General features: G+C 31.7%; 1 protein-coding gene across 1 annotated transcript; it reads left to right on the top strand.

Moving 5' to 3' along the window:
- Positions 1–5,849: 5,849 nt before the first annotated feature.
- On the top strand, positions 5,850–13,878 carry LOC107008519 (serine/threonine-protein kinase STY46). The gene is made up of 16 exons (XM_015207593.2): positions 5,850–6,345; positions 6,753–6,867; positions 7,140–7,213; positions 7,353–7,469; positions 7,974–8,028; positions 8,366–8,476; positions 8,679–8,729; positions 9,788–9,954; positions 10,034–10,141; positions 10,334–10,407; positions 10,545–10,720; positions 12,021–12,116; positions 12,769–12,849; positions 12,945–12,998; positions 13,133–13,267; positions 13,648–13,878. Exons 1-16 carry the CDS (start codon positions 6,149–6,151, stop codon positions 13,726–13,728), a joined length of 1,692 nt encoding a protein of 563 aa, XP_015063079.1. The 5' UTR covers positions 5,850–6,148; the 3' UTR covers positions 13,729–13,878.
- The last annotated feature ends 1,601 nt before the right edge of the window (positions 13,879–15,479 follow it).

Here is a 15,479-nt window from a genome sequence, read left to right as displayed (position 1 = left end):
AAATAACATAACTTTTCAAGATGATATGACAATGTGAAATAATCAATAAAAACTTACCCGCCAACTATGTGTTTGTATAGAAATTGTTACTACTTAATCATGGTTAATTAATATGTACACATCACTGAATTATAAATTTGCATAGTTGGGTGTAAACACTTTGAGCATGTGCTAATTGTTTACAATTAATTAAATGGCAAGGACAATACCAAAAACTTTTTTACAATGTTTTAACAGATATATCGTAAATACAGTTGTATGTTATTCCTTTTTTGTTTCTACATCTACTCCAATTCCTTATTTCTTAGCTTTCCAATAGCTTTATAGCGACCTTTGTTTAATAAATAGTACACCACTAGATACAATAATTTCGATTTTTTCTAAAATTTTAATTGCTAAATAGAAATGGTGTGTTTGGTACAGAGAAAAAATGTAGTTCAATTTTTTCATGTTCAGATGATTAGAAATATTTTTTCTAGAAAAATAAGTTACTTAAAAAAAATGAGGATGACTTTCCTAACAGAAGTAGGAAAAAAAAACTCTACAAATGATATCCTCTTCGTATTCACTACCCCGTACACCCTACCCTCGCCTCTCCTACTATTTGTCTAGGCTATATATCAATATTTTTAGGATACATTTTTTTAATTACATTAACAGAAAAAAAAAAGGAAAAATCTACATATGTTTGTCAAAAAAAAAAATTACGAAAAATATTTGATTTTATACCAAACATGGGAGACTCCGATTTGAGATGGTACATTGTACAACGTTGAAGCTCAAAGCTTAACCAGTTATCGTTCGACAACAAGTACATTGACCTCTCAAGATTATAACAACTCTAATTTAATGTATTATTTAATTTGTGCAGGGCATTTGTCATTTCAGATAATCTAAAATAAATAAAAAGGGCAGATATCTCATATTATTCTAAACAATAATTACTTTCAATTCCATTTTCCTATATTATCCTACCAAAGAAATAGCTACATGTCCAGATTCAGAAAAAAAGACAAATATTAGATGTAGACACTATTCGTTACTCTACGTGGTCTCTCAGTATTTGTCATACGAATATTGCAAAATAAATAAACAAAATAAACTGTTTACTTCCATTTTTAAGAACTGATTTGATATTTTTTTTTCTGGAGAATCTTAATTACTCAGTTGGTTGACTATTGAAACTTATAATGTCCTCTCCGTTTCTCTTAGCTTTATATAAAAAATAAGTAGCTTTCAGACTCTTTTACAAGTTGCGAATTGGTGAAGCTAAAGTTTGTGAACCAAAAAAAATATAAGATTTGGATTATAAGCAGGATTTTGGATTCCTTTGTCGAGTACAAGCAGTAGTAGTAGTAGTTAATTGGTTGATTAAGTTAATAATAATGTGAATAATTGTAAATCAAATGATAGTTGTAGTAATAATGTCTACATTCAATGAACTTAAGAAACTGGTCTAGATTCAATGACGTAACATATACACGAATTACATCCTTCTTGTTATGTTGAGGGTGTCGAGCCATGACATAATTGTACACCCAATGGAAATAAATGATCAACTACAAATTGTTACCTTGGCTTTAATCGGTTGAGAAAGAAAAAAAGCACAATAAAAATAATTAATAAATTTATAAGTTTTTAGGTTTATATATATATATATATATATATGTATGTATATATATATATTCGAAATTGTTACCTTAGCTGCAGGGAGGAAATGACGAAGGCAGGGTCACTACAGTGAAATTGTAACTTATTAATCCTTTTATCAAAAGAATAGAAGGAAAATATGTTTTTGGTTTAAACATAAAGTACTAATAATTGCTAAAACTTCTTTATTTCAACGTCTAATTTTGTCAAAGAACATTTCCTTTCTTCCTTTTAATATTGATATAATCTTCCCATATGTGCGACAAGAAAAGGTAAATTAAAGAGAACAAGCTTGCTCCAAACGTGTATGCTTTTTTAAAAAAAGAATATATATATATGTGGTTCTTTAATTTTTTTAATGAATTATTGAGATTTGAAAGATTAGATAAAAATATCCAAGGTAGCTATCCAAAATTTGATGATCACATTATGACTTTAGTTTCTTTCGTTGATTGATATATATATGTATATCTATGCAAAATCAATATTCAAAACAATTGAATTTAGAGGGACCATTTATAAGCGCAAGAGACATGTGACCCCTGCAATAAATTACTGGAAAAATTTTCTTTATCGTAATCTTATCAAGATTGTCAAAAGCATATGAAACTAAAATTCAATTTATTGGTTGTGAGTTTCCAATAATCTGGTGAAAGCATTGTGTGGACAATAAATGACTTGCCCACAAAGAAACATGACATCAAAATGTGGATATATATATATATATATAATGTGGTCCTTGCTTCTGTTTGTTTTATTACAGCTCAAACATTTGTTTTATTACAGCTCAAACATACACATTGAAAATTTATAATTACTCCAGCATGAATAATACTTCATCATGTGATCAAACGAAATAAAAAATATTTTGAGTATAAAAGTAAATATATTGACAAGTATTAAAAGTTTATTAATATATTAAGCCTTAAAATTAAAGTACCAAAACCAAGGGGTGGCATAACTAGTGATCGATCGAAGAAGTGAATTGAAAATTCTAAAATATCAAGTTTCAAATCATATTTGTTCAAATATTAATTGTCACACAGTTGTGAAAAGAAATAGTAAAAACTTTTAAATGTAATTTTTTGAAATTCAAATTGGGTTCTTCAAATTTTAAATCGGAACATGGAGTAAATTGTATTATTACAATTAAATGTGGGGTCGTATTTGTGGAAGCAGCCCCAGCTAATTGATAGCACGTTGGAAAAACATCCAAAGTCTAGTTTTAATGAAATCAAAAGAAGAGGGATGAATGAATATGTGACTCTATTCCACGTAAGCATATGGATATATAAAATTATTGATTGATGGAGTTGGATAAGATTCGATTTGAAGCATTACTTGGGGAAGCCGCCATTCCGCCCGGCCCCGGCTGCAGCTCTCCGCTTATATTAACTAAAATAAAATGACCTTTCCTTAATCCCAAAGGTCACCTAACACATTTATTTCTCCTAATAACTAATATTGTTTGTTGGCAACGTATTTGTTAAAGAATGACAAAAGTCCTACATCGGTGGTTAATGAGATGGGCGGCCTCCTTATAAGGCTTGGGCAATCCTCCTCCCTTTGAACTAGCTTTTGGGGTGTGGGTTAGACCTAAGACCTAATTTCACAGTATTCCTCTCCCTTTTATCTCCTTCACATGACAAGAGTTAAAAGATTTTGATTTTGTGATTTATGATAAACAACTTCTATTACTATATATATTACTTGTCTTTTAATAATTATTTGCATAACCTAACAACATGACCACTTTCAAATACTCTTTTCACTTCATTCTTTTTCTTTATCACTATACAATTAAATAATAACGTGTGCACTCTCTCTCTAACAGGTTAAGATTTTAGATGAAATGGTCACAAACTTCAACATGATATTATAGCAGACAGATGTTCTGAGATCGAAACAAAAAGAATTTTTACGTACTTTCACCCATAAAAAATAATCAGGCTCGCACATGAGAAGTGTGTTGAGAATACAATTAAACAAATTGAGTTATATTTTTTCGGTTTTATTCGGAAAAAGAAAAAGAAAAAGCATTCATAGTAATTTGTTTATTCTTTGGTAAATACATTGTGTTTACGATAATAAATTTCAAATCATCATAGAAGGTAACGACGAGTATTTCAAATATATATGATTAAATTACACTCGCTCAACTAAACTAAGTAGGAAAAAAGTCAAAATTTTATTAATTTGTCACGCTCTTATATTATTTAATTAAATATATTTATGACACACTGATAAGTTAAATTACTCAATGAATTGGTACTTTGTAGTAATATTTATATTGAATTTTTCATTTGGTTAATCTATAACTAGGGTTTATACGATTTGTTTATGCGCATCTAGAGTTAGAGCAATCAGGTCGGCCACTTTAATGCCATGGGCGGATTCTGAATTATTCTAATTACAATATATATTTCTATAATGATATGATTAATTAAGATTAAAGACCACACATATCACGGCTCCTTTATATTTTATACAAAACAAAATTGCAAGTTGAATACAAATCTCATAATATCGATCGAGACATTTCTTCCTTTTTTTTTTCTTTGCATCTCTAGTAACTTTGCACTTGATTTTTCAAATTAAAGATGTTAAAGAAGTTCAAAAGGTAGATGATTAAAAAAAAAAAAAGGAATTTGACTCGTTAATGGAGGATCTTACACTTTTAACAAATCACAATGGAGTATCTGAAATAGGAATTTTGCCTAATTTGATCGTCAAAAAGATAATGATGACGTGTATATGGTGGAGAGCCAAATTAATCAACAAATAAGAAAAAGTAAAACAAATACATAAAATAACTATAATTAAGGTAGGTGCATGCATGGATATCAAATGTAATCCCTCAAACAGGAAAATCTTATATCCTTAATATTAATTCCATAAACAAAATTATTAATAGAGTACCATTCTCCTTGAGCCAAAAGTCAACAATGAAATATTGAGTACAATCACTTTGTTTTTGAAAGTCAATTTATTTATTTTTAAAAAAGAGAAATTAATCTCATCATTAGAAGGAGGTTTTAGTAAGTCTCTATTTAAGGCTTATTACGAAAAAATGCACTTCAAATTTAAATTAGTTGCTCAGCTTCAATCTCAAGTTAGCTTATATTGTACTAAAAACATAAATATAATATGAATTATACAATTACGATATTTGATAAAATTAAACAATATAATGACTCAATATATTTATTTACACGAGTTATATATGTTCATGATTTGATGACTCGATAGAAATTAGAACAATAAACTTTCAAAGTAAGAACAACAATTTGCAAATGATCATTTAGGATCCCTCGCTTTCTCATATCTACATTTCATGTCTTTAATTTGCAGGCAAACTCGTTTTCAACCCAAAAGTTCACGAGCAAAAAATTATAAAGTCTCTTATAAAAAATACTCTAATAAAAGACTTAAAACAATTATTAATAGGTAACATTTTCCTGATGAGCGTAGTACTAAATATAATAATTCATGTATTACTGAAACTGCTCTGGTATATTATCAAAATGATTAGCTCCCTCTTCAAAAAGATTTATCAAATTATTTTATTTAATGAAATGAAATAATTTTTAAAGAGTATATATATAGTTCTTTCAATTAATATAGTTATTTCCATATATTCATAAACAACCTTTTTAATATAAGATCATTTATTCTTTGATTGTACAGACAAGCTTTGTATCAAGTATTATTATCCATATAAACCATATTATCGTGTAAATTAGTTGTACTATTTTAGATAAAGTGTACCTACTTAATTATGTACTGTTCGTCTCAAAAGATTTTTACACATTGATGTTATTAGCAACGGTGGATCCCGTTTGTGGAACGCTGATTGGCTATTATTGCGGTGAGCTTTGGCTTAATAGCCCAGCTAATATGCAATAACAATAACATAATTATAATTCATAGAAGGAGGATTTCGATAGAATTGCCAATTCAGTAAAAGAAAAGTTTAAAACATCCTAAAAGATAACAGAAATAACTTAAAAGGCCAGCTAATATTCGGGGAATATGCGTAATCTGTTCCGTTTTATTTTCTAATCCGTCCCTCCCACCCACACTTTTAATATGTTGCTATATTTATTTACTAATTCTATAGTATTTTTATTTTCAAAGATTTAGTTTAATAAATTAAAAGGGAGGTAGAAGTATTATTTATTATTACTCTTCAGTAGTACCAGTTGTTGTGGGTGGGTTTAATCATGACTGAGTTAAATAGAGTTTCTATTGTGAAAGGTGAGAATATTTCTTAAGGAAGATTATATAAAAGGCGAAGATAAAGCAAATCCACGTCAAGTTGACTGTACATGCGCCGCGGTTACATTACATCTATCTTTTCAAGAAAACACGAAACCCCTCTCCGCCTCCGGGTCAGCTCACCTACATTCATTGGATTCAAAAACCACTCAACAAACATGCATATAGAATTTTGAAATTTTCATCTCATTCACTTTACGTAAACTGCACCGCGACTCAAATGGCAATAAAGGATAACGAGAGTTGTGGCAGTAGAGTGGTGGATTCGGCCACTTCCAGTGGTCGTTTTCATAGGAAAAAATTGGAGGTTTACAATGAGGTTCTTCGGAGGCTTAAAGAAGAATCTGACAACAACGACACTTTACAATCTGCTTTTGACGATGAACTTTGGGCTCATTTCAATCGCCTTCCTACTCGGTAGTATAACTTTTACCTCTTTATTCTCTCACTCCTCGTTACTCCGTTCATCATTTACGGTTTAATTATATTGTTTTTTTTTTATATAGACGATACTATTTTTACCTATGATCTTCAATGTATGTTTGAACATAATTGAGTGCAGTTGTCCATTCCCATTTGTTTTGTTGTGCTTTTAAGAGATTTTAGGAATTTTGTTCGTTAGTTCCTATCTTCTTATCATATTTAATCATCAAGTTTTTACAAGTCGAAAAATATCACTCATTGTTTCGCTTAAGATTTCGTTGAACCAAATGAATTCGATAATCAGTTCAGTACTGTTCGCTTTCAGGCAACAATGTTGCGATTTACTAGTGCCACAGCCAAAATTGATTGATCAATGAATTGATTTTTTTTTTAAACTTAAGGTACGCATTGGATGTGAATATTGAGAGGGCAGAAGATGTACTCACACACAAGCGATTACTACATCTTGCACATGATCCAGCTAATAGACCTGCCTTTGAAGTCCGGTTGGTGCAGGTAAGCAGTCTGTGGAGATTGAGGCTTCACAAGCTTGCAAATAACACCTTGTATATAGCTGTTTTTGCTTTTGATATGGTGAACATTAAAATATGTCTTTTTTGGATTTAAGGAGGATGTATTAAATGTATTTCACTTCAAGTAGTTCACCAGTGCAATGCATCTCCATGATATCTTGGGCCTTTGTATTTTATTTTATGGTTGCTTCTTCAGTATCTAATTGATCCCAGTTTATGCTAGTTGTGGATTGAATCGAACTTGGCATCACGCAGGTTGCTCCCATTCCTGATGAAAACTCAGTAGATTCTGTTTATTCGAGCTCTGCAAAGGAGCAAATTAGCAGAAGGTAATTTTACTTTTTTGACTATCTAGTGACTAGTGATTAATTGAATCCCCTTTCCATTGTTTAAATCTCCTTCAGTATAATTTTGAATTCTTAGTTGTCATTAACTATGCTAAATAATTACCTCCCTTTTTATGTGTAGCATCCATCCTCCACCTGCCTTTGGTTCTTCTCCTAATCTTGAAGCCCTAGCTAGCGAAGTTATCAAATCTGAAGTTCAAGATGAGGATGCTGCTCCTACTTGTGCAAATATTTCACGGTAAAATTTTTGATATCTTTAGCACCAAGGGTATGGCCTAGTGGTCAGTTAAGTGGTTAAGAACCATGAGGTCTCAAGTTCAAATCCAAGCAGAGAGAAAAACAATAGATGATTCTTTCCATATGATACCTGTAGTTGGTGGGAGGTGGCAGGTATCTAGTAGAATTAGTTGAGGTGCATGCCAGTTGGTCCGGACATTACAATTATCATTGTTATAATTTTATTTTGAGATTTTACACTTTTTCTTGGTTTCTTCAACTACATTTATCCTTTATAGCACCCATTTTAGGGTAACCAGAGAGGACACCTACAACACTACTTGAAAAAACTACCCAATTCACCCAAAATCTATGTATGTCTTGTCATTATTGTGATGTCCAAGTATGACTATCACAAACTTGACAATGTTGGCATCAAAATCCTCAAGCACTTTCACTTCTTTCCCTTTTCTTTCTACATGCCGCTTTGATGAGTATGAAGCATTAAATTTAATTAACTATGCAGGCCAATGCATGAAATAACATTCTCAATGGTTGACAAGCCAAAACTTCTCAGCCAGGTAATTGATGCTTTTAATTTATTTCAATACATTATGTGCTTGATATATTACATTTGTAGACGTACGGGCATGGCTTTGTGTGTTCCATCTGTTTCATGAAACAGACTATTCTCATCTTAATACAGATTACAAAATGTAGCATGATCTGAGATGCACAAGTAAAGCAGATATAATCATTTTTGATTGCGCACTATGATTCATAAAAAGTTGTCCTTGGTATTGTTAGGTTGTGTGATGAGAAAAGATTGGTATTGCTAGAAAACAAGTAGTGTTTCTTATAAGTTTATATCTCATGAAGAAGAAATCTGAGACGATGATGAACCTTTGAATATGACAGTTAACTTCATTACTAGCTGAGCTTGGGCTGAACATCCAGGAAGCACATGCCTTTTCCACTGTGGATGGCTACTCCCTAGATGTCTTTGTTGTTGATGGTTGGCCCTATGAGGTATGTATCTGACATTATATCCTCATTTACTGACCAGGTCACTTTGATCTGGATTCATGTCTGTTATGTTTTCTGACCTAATATCAGGAAGTGACAGATTATGTATACATGGTTTAAATTTCTGTTTCCATTATCATCTTCCATGGTTTTTAGAGCATGGTGGGGGTGGTCTGTTATTCCTTCTGATCTCATTTCTTATCAGGAAGTTGTGCAACTTCGAGCTGCATTAGAGAGGGAAATCTCGAGAACGGAGGTACTTTCCTGTTATTTTGTTTTATACGATGACATTGATATTCTGAGATTTCTGTTCGTGTTTTTTTCATTACACTAATTAAATCCAACTATGTATGACGGATGATTCTTTGAAAATAGAATCATTCTCCAATTATAATGACTTCTGGAACCTTAAGACTTTCTTAAAGCTGTTTAGTGCCCGGGTCCTTTATTTTCAAATATTCTTTCCTGGCGATCAAGTGTTGTATCATGCTAAAAAAAGTTTTAAAAAAAAGTTGTATCATGCTAGATAGAATTTGTGTGGTCAAACGTGCTGTGTTACTCCTTGGGACTAAAGCATTGTGTTGTTTTTTTACTAATGTTTTATGGTTTTTTTTCTTTGTTGAGACAATTGTTTTTAGGTCCCAAGTTATGTATGCTGCTAAATTACGTTTTCAATGTAGTTACATCTAGAAAAGGTTGGTTACACAAGATATATGGATACCTGAAAATCTAGTTTAGTTACACAAATCAATTATAAAATAATGTGTAAAGAGATCCACAGTTGCTTTTTGCTCCCCGTTAAATTGTGAAATGCTAGCTACAAGCTCCATGCTTTTAGTACTTTCATATATTTGGGTTCAATAAGAGAGAAAATACCAGATTTCTTGCTATCGAGGCACCCTCATGATCTTATTGGACATCTACTTAAAAGAAATGGAGTAATAGATAAAGAGTGGCTTGTTCATGATTGGAGTCCCCAGAATTAACAATCAGGTTCAGTTTTATGTTTGTGTCCATACCTATCGATTTCTGGATGCTGACATGAAATCCCTGAACAGGGAAAGGAGCAGTCATGAGTTTGCAATCTTATTTATAGAATCGTATTGTAGATGACTTTTTAATTATCGTTCCTATCTCTTGGGTATATACTAGAAGCTGTACTAAGAGCGGACATCTTGCTGTTTGCATAATGATGATACTTCCTCAGTAACTAGCATAAGTCTTTCCTTGCTTTCCTTTCTGAGCAATATATTTTTTTGCCAGTTGTATGTAAGGTTTGTGTACTTATCATTTAACAAGGGTAGCTCCATGCAGAAATCATGGCCTAGCCCATCAAAATCACTAAAAAAGCAGGAACAAGACATGATCAAATGTGAATTTGACCATTTGACAATACCTTTTGATGGCATTGATGTCTGGGAAATTGATCATCAGCTACTAAAATTTGAATACAAGATTGCATCTGGTTCATATGGTGACTTGTAAGTTTGTTATGAGCTAAATCATTCATCTGGTCATTTGCGTTTCCTGGAGACTTAATTAATTAGGTATTTGTTTCAGATATAAAGGTACATACTGCAGTCAAGAAGTAGCTATTAAAATTCTAAAATCTGAGCGCTTGAACACAGAATTGCAGACGGAGTTCGCCCAAGAAGTGTATATCATGAGGTCTGTCCGCTTACCTCCCTATGAACTTATGGCTATTATCTTTGATGTATTTCTCTGTGCTTAAACTGTGTTCAGACAATGTGGTATATTGTCACTTTCCAATATCCTATACTTTTCAGGACAAATAGAAGATTATGCACCATGTCAAGTGGTTATCTTTCCTCTGATACTGTGTTATATTTGTACTTGCAGAAAAGTTCGTCACAAGAACGTTGTGCAATTCATAGGGGCTTGTACTAGCCCTCCCAACTTGTGTATAGTAACAGGTATTAAATGTCAAATTCAGGTCCACTCAACTGGCAGAATTGTTTCAAAATTGAATTGTTACTGTTTTCAAAACCACTTCATCTATTGCAATCTGAGTTTCTTATTATATGTTTATTTTACATTTCTTTGGTTGTAGAGTACATGTCTGGGGGAAGTGTATATGACTATTTACATAAACAAAGGGGCAGTTTTAAACTACCTACTGTGCTTAAAGTAGCGATTGATGTATCCAAAGGGATGAACTACCTGCATCAAAATAATATTATACATAGGGACTTGAAGGCCGCCAATCTACTGATGGATGAAAATGAAGTAAGATGCTCTTTTCAGTTAAGACTGAAAACCATATACTTTGTGTGCTGTATTATTGTAAATTTCAGTTGCTGTGGTATATGAATGATTCATCAATTTATACTAGTCTATTTGATCATGTCTAACTAAATTTGCTTACAAATATTGATTTCCTTTTTCTTTTGCGCAAATGTATAACCATTGGCTAGTATTCAAGGGCCAAAAACATGAAAGAGGCTTATGTCACCAAGGATATAGAAATCTGCATATTTTAAATACCTCTGATTACATTTTTTTATTCACTTTTTACTAAGCAATAATGGTCCACTTGAACTTGGGACATTTGCTAAAAATTTTATTATCAGCCTACAGTTAATCTGCTCAAGGTGAATCAATGATGCACCTCTGTTTACTTCAAATTTTTTTCATGAAAAATATATTGCTTTTCCAGAAAGCATTTGAGAATACAAGCAAGTTTTGAGTCTAAAAGTCTGACATGCTGTAATTGAAAATGTAGTTTCAGTTACCACCATGTCTGCAGTTGTAGAAGGACTTCACTTCTCCCTACAGACAGAGTCTGATTTTGGAGACAAAGTGTGCAAAATGAATTAATGATGCAATTGCTTCCTTTGGTTTATCCAGACTTTCGATTATTACATTGTAATTTTTTAATTAAGCTTCACCTTGAAATTCAGTCCATAACATTCGAGTTCAATAGTGCCAAATTAAGGCTGCAATCTTTCATTTATCCTGTAACCTTTCACTGATATTTTTGTTTTCAACTAATTTTACCTTAAAGTTCCTTTTAATTTGAGTGAAAACATTTGTTCAGTGTACCTAGGCTTAATTAAATGTGTTTTGGGCATGCATGGTTCTATTATAGATTTAATTTGTTGGCTTGTAATTAGTGCTTCATCTTTCGAAGACTGACTGTCTACCTCTATGAGGTAGAGGTAAGGTCTGTGTACAGACCCCAGTTGTGGGATTTCATTGAGAATGCTGTTGTAGTAATTAGTGCTTCATCCACACTGCGCTATTGTGAATTCAGTTGGTGGAATATTTTGTCTAAAATTAGATGACAGTAGTTTGTAATCAATAATTTGCTAGAAGTTCGTGGAAAATATGTGGATCATGTTATATTTTCAACTGAAAGAATCAGTCGGTGATGCTTGTCTAAGTGTTAAATTAACCAATATACCCTTTTATCAGCTTTATATTTCACAAGTGGATGCCCAAAAATAATTATACTCAATTTAGTCAAGGTCAATATAACTTAAGTTAGTCAGTTGCTTATCATCTTTTACCTAATTTCTTTTTTCAGGTCGTTAAAGTGGCTGATTTTGGTGTTGCCAGGGTAAAGGCACAAACCGGTGTCATGACAGCAGAGACCGGTACTTACAGATGGATGGCCCCTGAGGTATGCCCATAGTTAGAAACTAACCTTAAATGCTTAAATTGGGAAGAAAACACAGTTTATTAGTTTTGTTATATTTCCATCATTGAAATTAAAGGCGGCTGAAACTATGCAGTACCTATCAGGTTTTTTTTTGGTTTAACTGGAGTGGTGTGGTTACAAGCACTGGATATCAACTCTCTGCGCAGTTGATTTGTGAATTCAAACTCTAAAGTTTACTATAGTGGTGGCTAGGGTTTTGGCTGTATAAGTGTGAGGTATTTCATTGGTTGTTACAAGGCAAGAAAGTCCAACATTTGTTAGGTATAGCTTCCTCCTAGGTGTGAGTAGTGGTTGATGAAACTTAACGAGGTTGTGCTTAGTTGGTACATGCAGCGATGATCAAGGATTAAGGCTGCTCGAGGCAAGCCCATGGTGTTAAGGACTCCATTTAATTTGGTATAACATTTGTGTCATTCTAAGAGTCACTGAAGTTGCTTAAATAGCAGTTAAACTAGATGGAGAATGGGAAGGGTTATAGAAACTCGGGAAAAAAAATTTCGTTATTGTGATATTCGTGAGATCTTTCTGATTCGGGAGTTTCTCCAAAATAGGAAAACTAATTGGATGGTTAGACTAGCTGCATTGGCTTATTTCAGCATCTCTCTTCTTGAAGGTAATAGAACACAAGCCCTATGATCACAAAGCAGACGTATTCAGTTTTGGGGTTGTGCTATGGGAGTTGCTGACAGGAAAGGTACTAATATGTGATTGGAAAATTTTGAATTAACCTTTGTTTTGTTGTGTGTATTCTTGGTTTATACCTATGTTTACTTGCTTTGTTTTACCCAGATTCCATATGAGTACTTAACCCCCTTGCAAGCTGCTATTGGAGTGGTCCAGAAGGTAATGTTTCTGTTATTTGATTTTCTTTGACGTCATATGACTATATTAGTTGATTGCACATTGCTTTCTCATCACATGCATGTCGAAATGCATATGCACAAATGGTATGGCATTAAGTTTCTAACTGCTTCCAGGGTTTGCGACCAACTATACCCAAGCACACTCCTCCTAAACTTGCTGATCTGCTCGACACATGCTGGCAGCAAGATCCAACATCCAGACCTGACTTTTCTGCAATAGTCGATATTTTGCAGCAAATAGCAAAAGAGGTATGTGTTTTCTGCTCTGACGTTGATCAGTTAACAATTATTTGTTGTCCTTGACGATAAATGTAGCCGTACATACATCTCTTGATTTGGGATTTATTGGGGGTGGAAGATTATTTTCTGTCAATCACCAACTCATGCTTGATAATATAAATTGTAGTTCATTAAAGAGTTCACTCTCTTTGAACTCCTTCAGAGTTGGCAGTCCCTGCTTCAATAACAATCCTCATTTGCGCACATGCTTCTTCATTTATCATACTCCTGTTTTTTTTGTTTTTTTTTTCAAGTTTCATAATTTTTCCAAATTCCCTGCACACACTAAGAGATTTTTAATAATTTAGCTGTCTGTATATTATCTCGGTAACACTTGACATGTCAATCAGGTTGGACATGAAAAAGCAGATCGTTGCAAGGAGAAGGCATCTGGAGGATTCTTTTCATCGCTTAGACGTGGGCATCACTGAGTTGATGCAAATACAGAATATTGATGCAGTGATATTTTTAGTTACACCTAATTTAAACATGCTTTTAGCCTTATTTATTCTTACTGTACAGATTGTTTTTTTTTCACTGACCAATGCCCCAATAGTCGAATAAAAATTTTGCTTTCAATTCTTTGAACAAGTTATTCGACTGCTTGAAAAATTTAGATTTTTTTTTTATATGCTGCTCGGATTCTTAATGCAGGGCTACTAAAGGGGGAGGCTAGTAATTTCAAATAAGTTTTAGGCCAAAGTTAAAGAGGGAAAATATGTTTTTATTCATACGTTACTTGGTTAACTAATGCAAGGGCAATGTGAGGTGTGTAAAGTGGTGCTCTACTAGTTTGTTTTACGCCTAAAATATTTAGAGAGAAAATTAGGTGAGATAGTCATCAAAAATTAAAATTTAGCCTCAAAAATAATATCTGATAAATATAATACTAAATAAAATGTGTTACTACCTTAATACATTACTAGATTTCGACTTTTGACAAGTAGAAAGCACAATATAATAGAGCACAATAAATGTCAATGATTTATAGAATTTGAACTTAATATATTAGAGTGCAAAACAATTTATGAATTATGAACTTATAAAAGTTCAAACTCCGTAAATAATATCAAACTTTTAGGAATTTTTTTAGAGTTTGAAATTAGAATTGTGAATGTTTATAAAAAAAATTTAAAATAGATACCATGAGTGAATATGGTGGTTGAAATAAGCATAAATAGAAAAAAAATATTATTTTCTTCATCACTCCTCTTTTGAACTCAAAAACAATATTCAAGCTCATGAGTCATGATTGTGTGTTGCAATTGGAATAAGCTCATCAAATTGTAGCCCATGGTGCTATAATTTCACCAATTAGAGAAATTTCCAACTCTAGCAAAGTGCTATGAAGTTTTTTGTTGAAGAAGTTTCACCTTTTATTACACTATAATAAAGTTTTCATGTTTTAGATAAGTGTATTTTTGAACAAAATAATTAAATATTAAATATTTTTGGGACCATGATTCAAAATTATATAGTGAATTGAAAAATAGTTATTGATTTAGGGGCTCCGTATTTTTTAATATTTATGATTTTATTTTTACTAAGACAATATTGAAATTTCTAGACAAAATAAATTATAAATCTTCATTAGAAGAAAAAAGAACGATTACCTACTTATATATATATATATATATATATATATATATATTAGTTATATTTTAAATTAAAACACTCAAATTTTCATACCAGTAAACAATTTTTTAAAATAAAATTCTTACCTATATATTGCAAACACATGACTCATATCTTATTTGACATGAATAAAAATTATTCATATAAAGAATAATATTATCATATGAAGTTAAATGTTAATGTTTTGTAAATATTACAATACAAATTACAAATATGAAAATAGCGAATATCGATTAGATAAATATTTTTGTTGATCTACCACTAAAGTTATATGTGATAAATTTAATTTTTTTCATGTGATTTTTCTTTCAATTATGGGTGAATTTCATCACCAATAAATTTACTTTAGAAAAAATATTTGATCCAACATGAATTGTATTTAAAAATAAATATTTATATATTACTCCTTCTGTCAGTATTTAGTTGTCCACTTTAGAAAAAACAGGCATATTAAGATAATAATAATTAACATAGTGAAGTTACAATTTTATCCTTATTAAATATGGCTTCAAAAAGGATGAATTAAAACTTAGAAATTTTCAAGAAG

Source organism: Solanum pennellii, chromosome 1, assembly GCF_001406875.1.
Source record: "Solanum pennellii chromosome 1, SPENNV200".
NCBI lineage: Eukaryota > Viridiplantae > Streptophyta > Magnoliopsida > Solanales > Solanaceae > Solanum > Solanum pennellii.
This window is presented reverse-complemented; position numbering and strand designations above follow the sequence as displayed.

Excerpts from the sequence above, each read along its gene's own strand:
- LOC107008519 (XM_015207593.2), top strand. The coding sequence starts at position 6,149 with ATGGCAATAAAGGATAACGAGAGTTGTGGCAGTAGAGTGGTGGATTCG. Across the intron at positions 8,730-9,787 it reads GGGAAATCTCGAGAACGGAG|AAATCATGGCCTAGCCCATC; the intron begins GTACTTTCCTGT and ends AGCTCCATGCAG. Across the intron at positions 12,850-12,944 it reads GGGAGTTGCTGACAGGAAAG|ATTCCATATGAGTACTTAAC; the intron begins GTACTAATATGT and ends TGTTTTACCCAG.